This window comes from Orcinus orca, chromosome 19 (genome assembly GCF_937001465.1).
Source record: "Orcinus orca chromosome 19, mOrcOrc1.1, whole genome shotgun sequence".
Classification (NCBI taxonomy): Eukaryota; Metazoa; Chordata; class Mammalia; order Artiodactyla; family Delphinidae; genus Orcinus; species Orcinus orca.
In genome coordinates this window covers 2,938,716-2,956,523 of record NC_064577.1, presented here as the reverse complement: position 1 = coordinate 2,956,523, position 17,808 = coordinate 2,938,716, and the positions used below count along the sequence as shown (strand labels likewise).

General features: G+C 41.6%; 1 protein-coding gene and 1 long non-coding RNA gene across 2 annotated transcripts; one reads left to right on the top strand and one right to left on the bottom strand.

The window, feature by feature from the left end:
* Positions 1 to 1,170: 1,170 nt before the first annotated feature.
* C19H17orf75 (chromosome 19 C17orf75 homolog) lies at positions 1,171 to 15,654 on the bottom strand. The gene is made up of 10 exons (XM_004267177.4): positions 15,353 to 15,654; positions 14,417 to 14,497; positions 11,869 to 11,994; positions 10,822 to 10,962; positions 10,519 to 10,576; positions 8,611 to 8,730; positions 7,742 to 7,806; positions 7,454 to 7,590; positions 6,325 to 6,428; positions 1,171 to 3,308 (listed from the first exon to the last, which is right to left on the bottom strand). The coding sequence occupies exons 1-10, from the start codon at positions 15,490 to 15,492 to the stop codon at positions 3,093 to 3,095; spliced, it is 1,188 nt and encodes a 395-aa protein (XP_004267225.1). The 5' UTR covers positions 15,493 to 15,654; the 3' UTR covers positions 1,171 to 3,092.
* LOC125962063 (uncharacterized) lies at positions 14,506 to 17,057 on the top strand. Its single transcript, XR_007473392.1, has 2 exons — positions 14,506 to 14,609; positions 16,799 to 17,057. It is a non-coding gene; the product is annotated as an uncharacterized LOC125962063 (long non-coding RNA).
* Positions 17,058 to 17,808: the final 751 nt, after the last annotated feature.

Here is a 17,808-nt window from a genome sequence, read left to right as displayed (position 1 = left end):
TCCAGGTTCCGACACCCGAGGCAGTTAAAGGTAAGCTCCCTGGCAGCCAGAAGTCGTTCAGCCAGCTTTGGACTTGGCCTCTTATCACTTCCTTCTTCACTCTTCAGCTTCCTCCCTTCCTCCCTTCTACCATTAAGTAATGGGAAGATTCTTTCTTCCCATTACTTAATGTTTACCGATAATGAGGTAATTATGAAGACCATTTACTGGGTACCTACTACGTGCCAGGGCACTGGGCGAGAGGCACTTTCAATCTTACTCTCATTTAATTGCACAGCTACTTGGTGTGAAGTGGGTATAAGTACACCCGTATTGACACATGAGGGGAAGGCTTAGAGAAGTTCAGTAACTTGCTAGTAGGATCACACCCAAGACTGCCTGGTTCCAAAGTTCGTGTTCTTAGCCTTCGGGTGTTTGTATAGAACTTTAAGGACACTAAGTTTGTAGAAGCATCAGGGTGTTTGTTTAAAGAGCCAGTCTCATTGCCCTGGGCCTAGGGCCATCGGTCACAGCCGTGAGCCTTGGAACATTAACTTGGTGTTCACTTAACAGGATCTCCGTTTTGTCAGCCCTCCCAGAGGTAGGTCACAAGAAAATCAGCAGCTATCACCCCCTGTCACCCCCAATTTCCAGAATCTAGCATTTATGCCAGCGCAGAGTGGTATGAAGTCCATGAGGCACATCTAAGAAGTTTAGCAGATATAGGACTGGAGCTGCCTTCTTAGACCTCCAAATGGAAAGACTTCATTGAAGCCAGTGGGGTTTCCATTACTAAGAAGACACATGGTTAGGAAAATGTAGTCCTAGTAACTGAATCTTATTTCTGAGATGCCTGCAGGCTTTTCTGGCATCTGGTATAAGGGATCCTCTGGTAAAGGAGAGGCATTCTGTCATGGTTAATAATGAATGAGAGTGAAAGGAATTGACTTGGGTTATTGAGTTCGAAAGGTAAACTTTACTGGACAATGAATAAAACATTGTGATGGAAATTGCTCCTACACTCTGCCTGATGCCTCCTGCAAGATGCGGAAAGGTATCTCCCAGCAGGTGATTTGATCTTCTTCAACAAATTCCTTAGCCTAACGAGTATAATTTCCCCCATAAACTTGTTGTGAATTAATAAAAATGTCAGGCTGGAGAATTGAGCTCACTGAATAAAAATGACTGTGCTGGTGAGAAGCTAAGTAGTTTTATTATTATAAATATAATTACAGATAAATTGAGACCATTTTTGATATGTGACAAACATACATTTCCTGTGTATAGCACACAAATAATACATAATGTATTCCACACTTGAACAAATGCTTTTTAAAACTTTAAAAGTTAATATATTAGCTTATTAAAATTTGAATACAGTACATGTTTTTGGTCATGAGCTCTTTGAGTTTCTTCTCATGGCCCACAAGATATTCAACTCCATGTCACTATTTTCCTTGTCTACAGTAGTGATATACAGTTCATCATACACTTTTAAGATAAGACTGTTTTATATATAACTGTGTAATGTGGTGAGCTTACATTACAAAAAGTATATATAAAAGTACATATAAAGAATATGTAATTATGCCTTGACTCTATCCATAAATGACTTGAAGCAGGTAATACATTTGCTTTTAAATGCTATTTACAACATGGACTCTTGAATGATATGTGAATTTGAAAATGAAAAATATGTTTTCCAGACTCAAAATGTTGATGTCTTAACATTGTTTATTTAAAAATTTGATTTCCAAGTGGGCAACACTACATTAGAAAAAGATTCAAGGGCTATGCCATAAAATCGCTTGTTTTCCATAGTCATTCTGAATTTAATGCTATAAAAAAGATGCTACTTGGATTTTTTTTTTCTACACTGACTGTGATCCAAGTTATTAAAGTTTAAAACCATATGAAAGCCTTTATGAGGATCCTGAATTATATTTCTCATTAAAGAAAAGAAATGGCTCAGTGAGTCATGTCTCTAGACTTCAGTATAAGAGAAAGCAGAAGGCCATTGTCAGTCGTTTGGAAAGTTAAAACTCAGCACTTAATGTGAATTTAGATGAGTGTAGGAGAGGACTTTTATGGGCTTGTGTTCCTCTGGGCATCCTGAGGGCAGTGAGGACACAAGACTTCTGATCTTCTAAACAAAAATCATTATCAAATGGATTTATTAAAGAGCTAAGCAGAACAAACTGCAGTCATATGTGTGTAGCTACAGTTGGCTTCCATGGGAATTATAAACGGCTCTGAGAACACTTTCAGTTGATTCAGAATAAAACAATTTAAGGCTTGCAACAAATGTACAAAAAACTAAAAGCAATGATTAACCCTGACATGAAGAATCTCTGTTACATTTGCTTGTAAAATTTATGTACTTTGTTTCTTTTTTAACCCTCTGTTTAAAAAATCCAGCATTTTCGTCTGAAAGAAAAAAGAAAGTATAGGCTCTTGGCAAATACCTGTGAACAAATGAAGAAAAGTGATGGGGCCACTTCTGCAGTAGCTTTCCATCAGAGATAATGTTTTATCTTGAAGCTAGTACATCTATTTTTAAAGCTCATTTACCTCCCTACACACTCATGATTTATTTGCATATTGACACGAAATCTGGCTTCATCATCCATCATCAATCAGACAAAAAAAATCTATCAAGCACCCACAGGATGCACAGATGTGTTTTTGAAATGGTGTCGTGGTGTTAATCTGTCCTAAAACTAGGAGTACTTTTTTTAAAAGAAGCTATAGTACGTTGAGAAAGAAGTATTATCATTTTTCTGGGAGGAAAAGTTGCTAAATACTGCAGCAAACTCCTCACAGAAGCCACAAAATCACCTCTGAAGTTTTTTAAGGAACTCCCTGAAGTCTAGAATTTATGAGACCAGCAAATGTAAAATTTTCACAACTCTAACACACACCTATCTAGGGCTCAGTGAAGACTTGCATCAGATTTATATGTCTTATTAGGTTTAATCTTAAAAGTACAACACGAAAAAACCTAGAATGTTTCAAATAATCTGAAATAGCAATCCTATGACAGTTATAACAACTGCAATTTCAAACACCAAGGCTTGCATAACTTCACAATATAATCATCTCAAAACATGTGATCAAAAACTTTGGGTAGGAGCTTCTTTCATAAATTCTTCGAGGACAGCTACCACACTTTTGGCTTCGGGCATTTCTTCGTGTTCCACTTTAACAATCTTCAAAAGGATATCTCCACTACCACAGTTCTTTAGGAACATGTAACATTTAAACAAAGCATAATGATTCATTTCTGCCTGCCGGATAAATCTCTTCAAATTATTTGTGTCTTGTATGGCCTAGAAAAAGATTACCCAGTTAAATGTGTGTTTAGTGAGATAATAATGAAGCCTGAAAAAGATCTCCTATCCAGCTGAGAACTCAACATATGTTACTGAAATGTTTGCTTTTTATTTTTGAATATTTTCATCATTTTTATTGCTAATATGCTTTGCCCTCGGTAGAACAAAATCTTTTATATATATAAAGTAAAAATACTTTACAAATCTCCTAAATAAGGTGACAACATGCCTCCCCACCAAAATTTTGAACCCTTAGGCATGGAACTCCTTTTTTTGTGCTTTCCAACTAAGATATGTCACGAATTACAAGACTGAAGTCCTTGAAACATAAGCAAGCATTCAATCCAATTAATTGGATATGCAATGGCACATATGCAGAAGCCACTGAAAAATATAAATGGAATGCCTTTTGAGGATTCTAGTTCATGTTTGTTTTTAAAAACTTATTTTAATTATTGTGAATAAGGCTTATGGTACAAAATAGATACAGAATAATGCAAATTTATGGTTAAGACCCGGACTCTACTGACAATTAGGAAACCATAAACAAGACCAAAAGACAACCCTCAGAATGGGAGAACATATTGCAAATGAAGCAACTGACAAAGGATGAATCTCCAAAATTTACAAGCAGCTCATGCAGCTCAATAACAAAAAAACAAACAACCCAATCCAAAAATGGGCAAAAGACCTAAATAGACATTTCTCCAAAGAAGATATACAGACTGCCAACAAACACATGAAAGAATGCTCAACATCATTAATCATTAGAGAAATGCAAATCAAAACCACAATGAGATATCATCTCACACCAGTCAGAATGGCCATCATCAAAAAATCTAGAAACAATAAATGCTGGAGAGGGTGTGGAGAAAAGGGAACACTCTTGCACTGCTGGTGGGAATGTGAATTGGTTCAGCCACTATGGAGAACAGTATGGAGGTTCCTTAAAAAACTACAAATAGAACTACCATATGACCCAGCAATCCCACTACTGGGCATATACCCTGAGAAAACCAAAATTCAAAAAGAGCCATGTACCAAAATGTTCATTGCAGCTCTATTTACAATAGCCCGGAGATGGAAACAACCTAAGTGCCCATCATCGGATGAATGGATAAAGAAGGTGTGGCACATATATACAATGGAATATTACTCAGCCATAAAAAGAAACGAAACTGAGCTATTTATAATGAGGTGGATAGACCTAGAGTCTGTCATACAGAGTGAAGTAAGTCAGAAAGAAAAAGACAAATACCGTATGCTAACACATATATATGGAATTTAAGAAGAAAAAAAAAATGTCATGAAGAACTTAGGGGTAAGACAGGAATAAAGACACAGACCTACTGGAGAACGGACTTGAGGATATGGGGAGGGTGAAGGGTGAGCTGTGACAAAGTGAGAGAGTGGCATGGACATATATACACTAACAAACGTAAGGTAGATAGCTAGTGGGAAGCAGCCGCATGGCACAGGGATATCGGCTAGGTGCTTTGTGACCGCCTGGAGGGGTGGGATAGGGAGGGTGGGAGGGAGGGAGACGCAAGAGGGAAGAGATATGGGAACATATGTATAGGTATAACCGATTCACTTTGTTATAAAGCAGAAACTAACACACCATTGTAAAGCAAATTATACCCCAATAAAGATGTTAAAAAAAATAAAAAATAAAATAAAAACACCAATAAATAAATAAATAAATAAATAAAATAAAGATACTGTTTACATATAAAGAATGACAGGTAACATCGTTCATTAGTATTGCCTTTACAATTTATAATGTCGCTATATCACAGTGGATAGATTTGCTCCATTGAAATGTGTCTTTTTGTTTGTTTATTTGCAAATAGTAAACTAACATGAAAAAATGTTCAGCCTGAATAATAATTAAAGACAGATTTGAACAGCTATGGAGTGCCAGTATTAAGTTAATAAAAATAAATAAGATTGATAAAAACCTGTTGTATTAGTTTCTGCATAGAAAACCCACACACATTGCTGGCCATTCTGTAATTTGTTCCTATTTTTCTGAAGTGCAAGCTGGCAATTTGTAAGAGGAACCAAAGCATTCAACCCTTTGACTTGGTAATCCCACGTTAGGGAATATACCCTAAGGTAATAATCCAAATGAAAAAAATACGATCCAGCAATGCTCCTTCTGCATCTCCCTGAAGAAAACAAAACACCTATTCAAAAAGGTAACTGCACCCTCATGTTCCCTGCGGCATCACCGAAGAACCCAAGTGTCCACTGACGGATGAGCGGACAAAGAAACTGTGGTATATATACCCAGTGGAATACCACTCAGCCATGAAAAAGAATGAGATCCTGCCATCGGTGACAATGCGGATGGACCTCAAGGGCATCGTGCTAAGTGAAACAAGTCCGACAGAGAAAGACAAATACCACACGATCTCTTCTACATGTGGAATCCAAATATATATAGAGTTAAAAACAAAAAAACAAGCTCATAGACTTCAAGAACAGACTGGTAGCCACCAGAGGCAGGAGGTAGGGAGTGGGAGAAATGGGTGAACTGTTTTGGTTTTGGTTGAAATAAACCGAATTTTTTTAATGCAAAAAAAAGGACTTCCCTGGTGGTCCAGTGGTTAAGAATCTGTCTTGCAATGCAGGGGACGCTGGTTCGATCCCTGGTCAGGGGACTAAGATCCCACGTGCTGTGGGGCAACTAAGCCCACGAGCCACAACCAGAGAGCCTGCACGCCGCAATGAAGAGCCCACGCTCTGCAAATAAGACCCGACACAACCAAAAAATAAAAATAAATAAAGCAAATAAAAACAGTGATATACCATCGTCACCCTGTCAGATTAGCAAAGATGAAAAGTTTAGGTACCCAGTAGTCACTGGGTACGGGAAAACTGGCACTGAGGATTCTAGTTTTGAGAATGACATCATAGCTATAAAGCAGATTTGTTACTCAGTCACCAGTACTAATTACAGTTCAGACAAAGACTATGCGTGGCACTCGGCACACAGCCAATTAGTTACCTTTAGTTTAAAGTTCTCCAGGACTTGTCGAAACAGAAAAGGGTTACCTCCTTCAGCACCATTCAAAAAAGCCTGCATCCAATCCTCACAAAACCGATTGCTTCCTATAAAATATTTTAGAAAAATAAATAAAAGTGAAATCACAAGACATTTATTCTTCCTTTCTTTTTATTTATTTTCTTTCTTTCGCGGTACACGGGCCTTTCACTGTTGTGGCCTCTCCCATTGCGGAGCACAGGCTCCGGATGCGCAGGCTCAGCGGCCATGGCTCACAGGCCCAGCCGCTTCGCGGCATGTGGGATCTTCCCAGACCAGGGCACGAACCCGTGTCCCCTGCATTGACAGGCAGACTCTCAACCACTGCGCACCAGGGAAGCCCTATTTTCTTTTTTTTAAATTGAGGTGTAATTGACATATTAGTTTCAGGTGCACAACATAATGATTCAATATTTGTATACATCATGATATTCTTTCCTCCTTTATAAAAACTCTTATAATGAATTATTTAAGACTTCTATAATGGTCTAAAAAAACTTAACTCACCACCTGGTTAAGAAATACCAAAATGGTTGAAGTTCCCGTGTGCCTCTTCCCAATCACATCCCCTTCCTTTCCCATCAGAAAGAATTATCATGCCCATGTCTTTCTATAAACTTTTGCCACATACTTTATCTATAAGCCCTATATAGTATTATTTTGCATATGTTAAAACTGTATTTTTCTTTAATGGCTCTTGCATTATAATACATTTGTGTGCTATACTGAGACATATAGCTCTAGTTCACTCATTGTCACGGCTATATAGTATTCCATTGTATAAATAGAGCAGTTTATCAATTCTCCTGTTGACAGACACTTAAGTTGCTTTCAGTTCTTTGCTATTTCAAACAGTGCCCTTATGAACATCTTGTATTTGTCTCCTTGTGTACATGTACAAGAGTTCTCTATATACCTAGGAGAAGAATTGCTAGGCATGACATGATTTCCACGTTTCTAGAACTGCTATTGTTTTTGGTGATTTGGGGATAAACATGTAAAACTGCACAAGACAGGAAGGATAAGTTTGCATCATTTGTTCTCAGCGCAAAAAAGGAGATTCACAAGCCTGCTCCCGGGGTTGTTGGCTCACCTGCATTGTGGAACTGAGGCTGGGAGCTACTACAATCGATGATCACAGACTTATGCTGCTCCTCTGTCATGGCCATGCACAAAGACGTCATGGTGCCTTCGTGAATAAGGCCTTGGAGACTGGCCACACTCAGAAACCTGCCACACACACAATCCTTTTGCACAAACTATATTATAGGATGGGAGGGAGGAAGCAAATTCATTCTGCATTGGGAGTGGGGGTGGGTGTTAAAAACATAAACATCAGGCTTGCTGTGGAAAAGGTTCTCTTTGCAAAACTGTTCTTTACCTGTGAATGTCTCTCTTTGTTTTTTCATCTGATTCTTTAACCTCAACAGGAGTATAACTCAGAGCCTATGAGAGAAAAATAAAGCCTAACTGATACATGTATTCCAGTTTTCCTTGTTGCGCAGCCACTTGTGACTAAACATCACCTCCCCCAATAACCACCACGCTAGACGATGCTTGCTCGGCACTGTCCCGGAGCTCTCCAGAGCCTTGTTCAGCTGTTGCTGTTCAGATCACTAATCCTTGTTCAGATCACTAATGGTCTGAAATCTGGCTTCACCACCTGGGCTTGTGGGGCCATCCAGCCTCAGCTGCATCTACCTACCACATATTTACATGAAAAACCTGGCCATTTACTCGAGCCTACCCCATTGTCTAGATATTTTAGTGAATTTTTCATTTTTTATTTGGATATTTTTATATAGGTAAAATCCCTTTTGATTTCCATTTTCCTTCTCAAATTATTTTGGAAATTACACCTCTTCCAGATCACTTCAAAGGGTAATTATTTTAGGGAGTTCCCTGCTGGTCTAGTGGTTAGGATTCGGGGCTTTCACTGCCGTGGCCCAGGTTCAATCCCTGGTCGGGGAACCAAGATCGCATAAGCTGTGCAGCGCGGCCAAAAAAAAAAGGTAATTATTTTAAAACGTTTTATCTTATTAGAAGACTCAGTATTTGCAATTCTACCTTAGTAGTGTAACTTTCTAGATCTGAATAAATAGAGTGTGGTCTATCCTAATGCAGGCATTGTCTGAATGAATATTCGGGGGGAAGGTAATGTTCAGAGAAAATAAGTATGTCTTTAAATAATCCAAACTTGGCCAAAGTGATTCTCAATTAAGGAAATGCTTTTGTTTGGGCAATACTTACAGCATGTAGCAGAAAGGTAAGCTGCTCCTGAAAGAGATGAACCACCCTTTGGATTGGGCATACAACATCCTCAAACCAGCTGCTCAGGTAGGACTGTACGTGGTTCTCCCCACCCCTTTCCTAGATCAAGAGAGAATGCCATTTGCTTTGATATCAGCCTTCACCTTGGACTTAACATTTTCTTCATGATACTCTTGACAGTGAAAAGAACTGGGGACAGACACCTTCTTTTAAGCTAACACCACAAATTTTAAAAAAGGAATTGTGATATAACTTTGCTGGGCTTGTTGGGCAGAGTGGGGATTAATTCAGTACTGCATTTCTTAAAAACACACTAAGAAATGCGTTATATAAAATGAAGAGACTGAATTAATAGGGTTCCATGCTATTTCTTCACTGAAAGGAGTTGGGGCATTTACATGTCAATCTCCTCCCACTGTACTGTGAACTCTTGGAGATACTCTCTTAATAATCCTCATCTCCCCAGCACCTGGCACAGCATCTGAAATGTCCATGGATGAGCTTATAAAGTGCCTGTTGAATGAAAGAATGCAGATAGTTCGTTCACACTCGAAATGCGAACAGGGAAGGATACAAGTCATCGCATCAAAACACTCAAGCCCACTCTGGGTGTCAGACACGCTGCCAGGAGCTCATTTGGCTTCCTTGGCTGTGCTGCTCCCTGGGGCTGGAGGGAGAGCTCCAGCCTGGGAGAGCAGCTCCCCCTAGACTCGTAACCCCGGCTCACTCCTATGCTATCCTTTCCCCTCCTGCAGTGTCTTGTAAGCACATGCACAAGTGAAAGAAAGGAATTATTACCACGTGTAATGGGGAGTAAATTTTAAGAGTTATGACTTTACTGCCACCAACCAAACACATAGTTTTTAAAAGGTATGGATAAAGGAATTGATACGGAGGTATCTAATTCATAAAAGATCGATTAATGAAAACTGGGATGTTTCTAAAAATCTTTGAGGTTGAGTTCAAGGACAGTCATCCCATTGCATAGCATGTCTTTGGTGCCAGAGGCTTTGTGGGCCATTAGTTCTGACCAGAATATAAATCTTATGTGTCTAGAAATTGGGAAAAGAACGTCATCTTCCTCGCTTGGCATGTTACTATATACCTTTGAATTTAATTGAATTTTTCATAGATGCAAAACTTCAGAAGCAGTCTTGTGAAACATACAGCACTTATACGACTATGTTCCCTGCTTCCCTTAACAAGCACCTTTCTTTTTTTTCCTTCTTTTTTTAAAACAAATCCATTTAAAATTAATTTATGTATTTTTGGCTGCGTTGGGTCTTCATTGCTGCACGCGGGCTTTCTCTAGTTGTGTGGAGTGGGGGCTACTCTTCATTGTGGTGCGCGGGCTTCTCATTGCGGTGGCTTCTCTTGTTGTGGAGCACGGGTTCTAGACACGCGGGCTCAGTAGTTGCGGTGCCTGGGCTCTAGAGCGCAGGTTCAGTACTTGTGGCACACGGGCTTAGGTGCTCCGCGGCATGTGGGATCTTCCCGGACCAGGGCTCGAACCCGTGTCCCCTGCATTGGCAGGCGGATTCTTAACCACTGCACCACCAGGGAAGCCCCCAAGCACCTTTCTTTTAGCCCGCAAAGTAGCACATTTTCAGAATTTCTACGTGTTTGTGTCCACTTGGATGGTTTGACAAGTATAGCAGTCGCATAATGTTAATCATCTCAGTCTTTAAAAATATTAACGCAGGGACTTCCCTGGTGGTCCAGCGGTTAAGACTGCACGCTCCCAATGCAAGGGGCCCAGGTTCAACCCCTGGTCAGGGAACTAGATCCCGCGTGCTGCAACTAAGACCCGGCACAACCAAATAAATAATAAATATTAAAAAAAAAGGAATGAAACTCTTTTAAAAAAGATTAATGCAATCATCTTACCTCACAGTTCATGTTATTTTTCAGCCCTTGAATATACTTGTCCAATTCAAGCCTGAAAGTATGTTCTTAAGGAAGCAATAAAGGATGAATCAAGAAAGGGTTTTATTTCTCAATAGATAATATAAAAATCTCTCAAATAACTGTCAATTAAAACAAGCCAAGACAAACTGGTCGTACGGAGGTCTGAAATTGGAGTTAATGCATAAGAGGTAGAAAACCTTTGCGGATGTTGCTAGTAATAATCCTCTACTTGCCTGCCAACACTTTCCTTCCTGATACCCTCAAAGACCAAAGAAAGGATATAGCTCAAGTCCTTTTTCAGACCCTCCTAAAAAGCAGACCACATACTCTGAACAGTTATGTTCAGAGTCTGTTGTTGTTTGGGAAAGCAGTTTTTCTTGTTGGAAAAGGCAGTAATAACAACCAACTCGGTAACCTGGAGTTCTAGAACAGAAAGAAAAAGGTTAAATGTATTATTTTGATAACTCATGCACGTAGTTCTGTAGACTCCTCTGAGCCCTGGTCATCCTTATCTGGCAATACCATTAGATTGCTCAGTAGGTCAGAGCTTCCCAGACTTCTTGGTTTACTTGTAACAACAGAGGAAAATGAACGTATACCATAATGGGCTTTAGCTAAAGCAGCACCTAACAAACATGGAATTTCTTTGAATTCTCCTGTCTTATGTGAAAAATTCATGCAAATTTCACTCTTGTTCATAGTTTTTCCATGTTCACATAAATATAATCATCTTTTCTCCCTCCCCTAAACCTTCATGAATCACTGAAGCTCCAGGCAGATGTGAAGTGTTTATCCGATGGCCTTATCTTTGGTATGTGGCCTCATACTCCTGAGAGGACTTGATGCCAATATCATGGTCTGAAGTGAACTACAATCAAGGGGTGTAGTAGAAAGATGGCTGGAATTCAACTGAGGACACCTATATTTAAGCCTGAATTCCATCAATGTGACCAGCCTTGGGACCTCAACTTCTCTGAGTTTATTACTTCATCTGAAAATGGAAGTAAGAGTATCTGCTTTATCACCCCTTTGCAAGGAGAATGGCATTGAAGTTTGTGAAAGCCCTTTACCACTGTAAAGTATACAGTTATAGTTTTGGTAATGAGCTCTTCTCTTCCAAGTACAAGACTAAATATGTACACCGAGGAGGCAGAGTCTCTGCCGTTCAGTTAATTCCATTCCACAAAAATGTGAGGCCCAGTGCTCAGCTGCCAGGGAACAAAGATGAACTTTGCAGGTCTAGTAGGTACTGATCTTTTGGAGTTTCTCACCACTTCTCATATTTAGCTCAGAAATAAAATCTCAGGATACAGCACATTTTATACTTACCTCAGCTCCACAGATGCAACATTACCCAGCCCTTCAAAGACTGCTCCCTTAGAAAGACGCTTAGCAATGAAACTGCACAGCTCTGGCTCCAATTCAGATGGTAGATTAGTATCCGCCAAGGAGAGGCTTGACAAATGAAAGACACACGTTCCTTACCAGTGGACTCTGCATTTACACCCCGCAAGTCAGACAGGACATCGCTAAAAGCCCTCACTAAGGACTCGGCAAAGCTTTCTATCCGACTCCTGTTGGTGAGGCTTCTAGGAATGTATATCACCAAGTATGATCTACCTCATCCATTTAAAATAGTTCTCTTTCCAGCTCATTCTCTCTAGTATTATGACTCCACTGGGACCCCCAAGCCACTGACCTTATATCTTTTTCACAGCAGCCTCAAGTTTCTCATCCTCATCTTCTTCCTCCTTACCAAGCTTAAATTCCAGTCATTGTAATCACACCCCTGCACACATTCTCATTCAACCCCCCTTTCACCTCCCTGTACCTACTTAGCAAAACTTCAGCCCTGGTTAGTCCAGCTCTCTACCTACTCTGCATCTGCACCTATGCAGCTGAATGTGGTTGGACAAAAACCCATATCCACAGTGTCTAGTCTCATTTTAAATTAATGACCACTAGGAATTTCCTGGCGGTCCAGCGGTTAGGTTGGTGGTTTCACTGCCGTGGGCCCGGGTTCAATCCCTGGTCGGGGAACTAAGATCCTGCAAGCCGTGCAGCACAGCCAAAATACATACATACATACATACATACATAAATGACCACTAGCCTCCAGTGGGCCCTACTGCTGCCCAGCTATCACATTTCCTGGTTCACTCATTCTCAACTCTTTGAGATCTCTATTTTTCTTTAAATTAATTAATTTTGGCTGCATTGGGTCTTCGTTGCTGAGCGTGGGCTTTCTCTAGTTGTGGCGAGCGGGGGCTACTCTTCGTTGCAGTGCGCGGGCTTCTCATTGCGGTGGCTTCTCTTGTTGCAGAGCACGGGCTCTAGGCACGCGGGCTTCAGTAGTTGTGGCTCGCGGGCTCTAGAGCACAGGCTCAGTAGTTGTGGGACACATGGCTTAGTTGCTTCACGGCATGTGGGATCTTCCCAGACCAGGGCTTGAACCTGTGTCCCCTGCATTGGCAGGCGGATTCTTAACCACTGTGCCACCAGGGAAGTCCCTCGAGATCACTATTTCATGCCTCCTCTTCTTTCCTCAATCCTCCAACTACCTACTACCCATGAATAAACACACCAGCTTAGTGACCATTTATGAGCTAAACATAAACACTTCAGTTTGGTTGAGATTAGAATATAAACAGAAACTATAAATTGAATATGCAGGAAGAAAAGCTTTTCTGTCATCAAACTTCCCAATATAAAATATAAACCCAGTACGCCTCACATCTTTGGTTTCATGTTATGGAAAATTTCAAACATATAAAAAGTAGAGAGAATAGTATAATGAACCCACATGTACCTACCACCCAGTTTTGACAATTATCAGCTTATGGGCAATCTTGTTTCACTTGGTGGCGGGGATAAATTTGGAGATTGGGATTGACTTTTACACACTACTATATATAAAATAGATAACGAAAAAAGACCTAGTATATAGCACAGAGAACTCTACTCAATACTCTGTAATAGCCTATATGGGAAAAGAACCTAAAAAAGAGTGGTTATATGTATACATATAACTGATTCACTTTGCTGTCCACCTGAAACCAACACAACATTGTAAATCAACTATACTGCAATAAAAATTATTTTTAAAAAAATCTTGTTTCACCTGTACTCCCATGTTGTCCATACCTCCCACTTCCCAGACTTATTTTGAAGCAAGTTTCTGGAATCATATTATTTCATCCCTAAATTTCTCATTAGGTATCTCTAAAAATGAGGACTTAAATATATATATATATATATATATATATATATATATATATATATATATCTCCACAGTTCTATTACAGTACCTGAAAAATTCCTTAAATCATCCATCATCCAGTCACTCAGTGAACATAATTTTGTTTTATACTCCACTTTGCATCCAACAAGTGTTGAGGTTCATTCATTCATATATATATATATAAGTATATATTAAATATCTACCCTGTGCCAGGTACCACTCAAGGTACTAGGTAGGGAGACATCGATGAACAAAAGAGACAGCAATCGCTGCTATCCTGGAGTTTACACTGTAGCGTGCAGCAGAGGAGCTATGAAAGGGTATTCAATGCGGGGGGGAAAGGAGGATTTTAAATTTCTTGATACTTATATTGAATATTTACTGGAGTTCCAATCAAGAAGCTCAGATTAACTGTGAGGCTAATCACCCTGGGGCTAATCACAAGGGTATTTGGATCTGCCCCAGCCTTGACTAAATGAAGTAATAAAATCAAGATGAGGTTCCTAGGGGAGAGGTGGGCTTGATGGTTTGACTCAGGGAAAGCTGCGTGGAGACAGGGTACCCACTGACATCTGCAGGCCAGAGATGCCCTTAAGAGAAAAGCACATACGCGGGATATGGCCAAGCTGTTTTTACCTGAAATCATCACCAGAGGGAGTTTCTGCATTTGTGCCACTTGGGCTTCCATCATCACTGTCCGCTCGCTGCTGTGCCAATCTGCATGCCGCAAAAGCAAGTCAGCTATCAACTTATGGGTTCTAACTCAAGCGGAGTATGGGGCCCCACCCCCCGCAAGCAGGATAGGGGCAGTCAACTAAAATGCTGCAAGGTAGAAGTGCTTGAATCCTCCACTGCCTCCATTGACAGGGAAAACCCATAAAACAGCTCTGACAAGAGCTCCCTCTCTCTCCAGGCCACTTAAGGGGTGGAGGAAAGGCTAAATTAAACATCCAGAAGAGTCAAGGAAATTTACTCTTAAAAACAGACTTTACAGGGAATTCCCTGGCGGTCCATTGGTTAGGACTCGTAACTTTCACTGCTGAGGGCCTGGGTTCAATCCCTGGTCGGGGAAATAAGATCCCCCAAGCCACGCACTGCGGCCAAAACAAAAACAAAAACAGACTTCACAGGGCCAGAAGAACCCCAGGAAGTCTGCTGGGGCAGAGGGAAAAGAGGCAACAAGGACAGAGGGTAACTAGAAGGTGGGCGTGGGGGTAGGGATGGCGGGTTGGGGATGGAGGAAAGTGGGGAGACAATGACAGGAAGGACAGGGGATGGGAATTGACATTATTGAGCGTGTGTGGCACTGCGCTAAACAAAAGGCAGGGGCGACAGGAAGGGGCTGGAAGATGTTAAGGACAGAGCGCACAGGCATGGGAGGGCCAGGCACAAAAGTCCAGGATGGGGGCCCGGAAGTACCGCGTAAGGCGAGGAGGGCCCTGAGGGCCAGAGACCTTGGCTGGGAGGGGAGAAGACGGCGTTTGAGAGCCGCCAGGCTGCGGGACCTGGGGTGGGCTGCGGGGCCGGGCGGCGGGGCCGGGGCGGGGCCACAAGGGCGGTCGGGCGCTGCACCTGCTTCCGCGGTAGCTGTAGAGACAGTAGTAGCTGCTGGGCGGCGGCTCGAGTCTCCGCTCCTCAGCGGAGCCACCCTCCTCGCTGCTCTCTAGCTCCTTTTCATCCCCATCCAGCGATTCCTGCAAGGAAGGGAGCATCGCGGCGGCCACTGAACGTCCCTGTGTCCCCGCCAAACCGCTCCCCCGCTGCCGTACAGTCCTCGGTGGCCCGGCTCCTCCGGCTCCCGGCCCTCGCGTATCTGCGTTCCGCCGGTTTCCCGGGCTCTCAGGCGAGGACGCTGGACCGCCCCCTGATTTTCCTGTCTTCTCTCACATCATTCAGGTCTCTGCAGAAACGTCACTTCCTCAGAGAGAACTTGACTGCCCTATGCAAAACACACCCCACACGCACCTCTACTGATGTCCCATCAGTCTCTGTCCTGTCCCCTTATATTTACTTCTTCTTCATCGCACTTGCCCCCACCTTATGTATTTGTTTACTATGTCTCTCCCAGTAGAATGTCAGCTTATTCACTGCTATATCCTGTCCTAGCCCACGGCCTCCGGTGCTCAAGAACTGTTTGCTGAATTCGTTTTAAGGTTTTGTAACGCCTAGGCATGTTTTTCTTGCACGTTTCACCTATCACTATATCAAAGATATTAAAGTACACCTATATCCCATGTTAACTTTATATAGAAAAATAATAGCTAACATGTACGGAGCAGTTTGTGTGTGTGAGGACCCTTCTAAGTGCTTTACAAATACTTACTCATTTAATTCTCACAACTCCATGAGGTAAATATTATCCCATTTGACAGATGAGTAAACCAAGGCCAGTATTACTTAACTTGTCCATGGTAAAATAGCTAATAAGTGGCAGAGTGGCATTCAAACCCACTCTGGCTCTAGAACTCTTTTTTTTTTTTAATTTATTTATTCATTTTTGGCTGCCTTGGGTCTTCATTGCTGCCCGCAGGCTTTCTCCAGTTGCGGCGAGTGGTGCACGGGCTTCTCATTGCACTGTCTTCTCTTGTTGCAGAGCGCAGGTTCTCGGCGCGTGGGCTTCAGTAGTTGTGGCTCGTGGGCTCAAGAGCACAGGCTCAGTAGTTGTGGTGCACGGGCTTAGTTGCTCCATGGCATGTGGGATCTTCCCGGACCAGGGATCGAACCCGTGTCCCCTGCATTGGCAGGCGGATTCTTAACTACTGCTCCACCAGGGAAGTCCCTCTAGAACTCTTAATACTGCAAAATTGAATTGAGGATGACTTGTTGACCTAAAATTATTGGACAATTAATCTCAGGGTTGTTTTGTTTTGTTTTGTTTTTCACTTCTTTAGATCTTTAATTTCTTACAATATTTTGGTTTTCCAGAATATAGTTCAGAACTTTTGTTAAATTTATTCCTAATTTTTATGCTTTTTGATGCTATTGTAACCAGAATTGTTTTCTTAATTTTATTTTCAGATTGCTTGTTGCTAGTGTATAGAAGTACAATTGGGGCTTCCCTGGTGGCGCAGTGGTTGAGAGTCCGCCTGCCGATGCAGGGGACACGGGTTCGTGCCCTGGTCCGGGAAGATCCCACATGCCGCAGAGTGGCTGGGCCCGTGAGCCATGGCCGCTGAGCCTGCGCGTCCGGAGCCTGTGCTCCGCAACGGGAGAGGCCACAACAGTGAGAGGCCCGCGTACCGCAAAAAAAAAAAAAAAAAAAAAAAAAAAAGAAGAAGTACAATTGATTTTTGTATATTGATCTTGTACTGTGAACTTTGTTGAACTCTTATTAGCTCTAGATTTTTAAAAAATGTATTCCGTAGAATTTTCTACAAACAAGTGTATTAGTTTTCCAGGGTTCCCATTAACAAAGTACCACAGACTGAGTGGTTTAAACACACACACAAAATTTTTTTTTTTTTGGCTGTGCGGCTTGCAGGACTGAACCTTGGGGTCCCAGCAGTGAAAGTGCTGAGTACTAACCACTGCACCCTAAACAACAAAATTTATTGTCCCACAGTTCTAGAGGTTAGAAGTCCAAAGTCAAGGTGAAAACAGGGTTGGTTCCTTCTGAGGGCTATGGGGAAAAGTCTGTTCCAGGTTTTTCTCCTTGATTTATAGTGGTCTCCTTCCTATCTCTTTATAGTGTTTTCTTCTATACCTATCTCTGCAACCAAATTTCCTCTTTTTGTAAGGACACCAGTCACCAGTGTCCACCCCAATGACCTCACCTTAGCATTATTACCTCTGTAAAGACTCTATTTCCAAATAAGGTCACATTATGAGGTACTGGGGGGTAGGATTTCAACACATTACTTTTTCTTTGCGGGCTTTTTCTTTTATTCACATACTCATGCCATCTCTGAATAGAAATGGTTTTACTTGTTCCATTCCAATCTGGATTCCTTTTACTTCCTTTTCTTGCCTAATCACCCTGGCTGGACCTGCAGTACAATGTTGAATAAGAGTGGCAAGAGTGGACATCC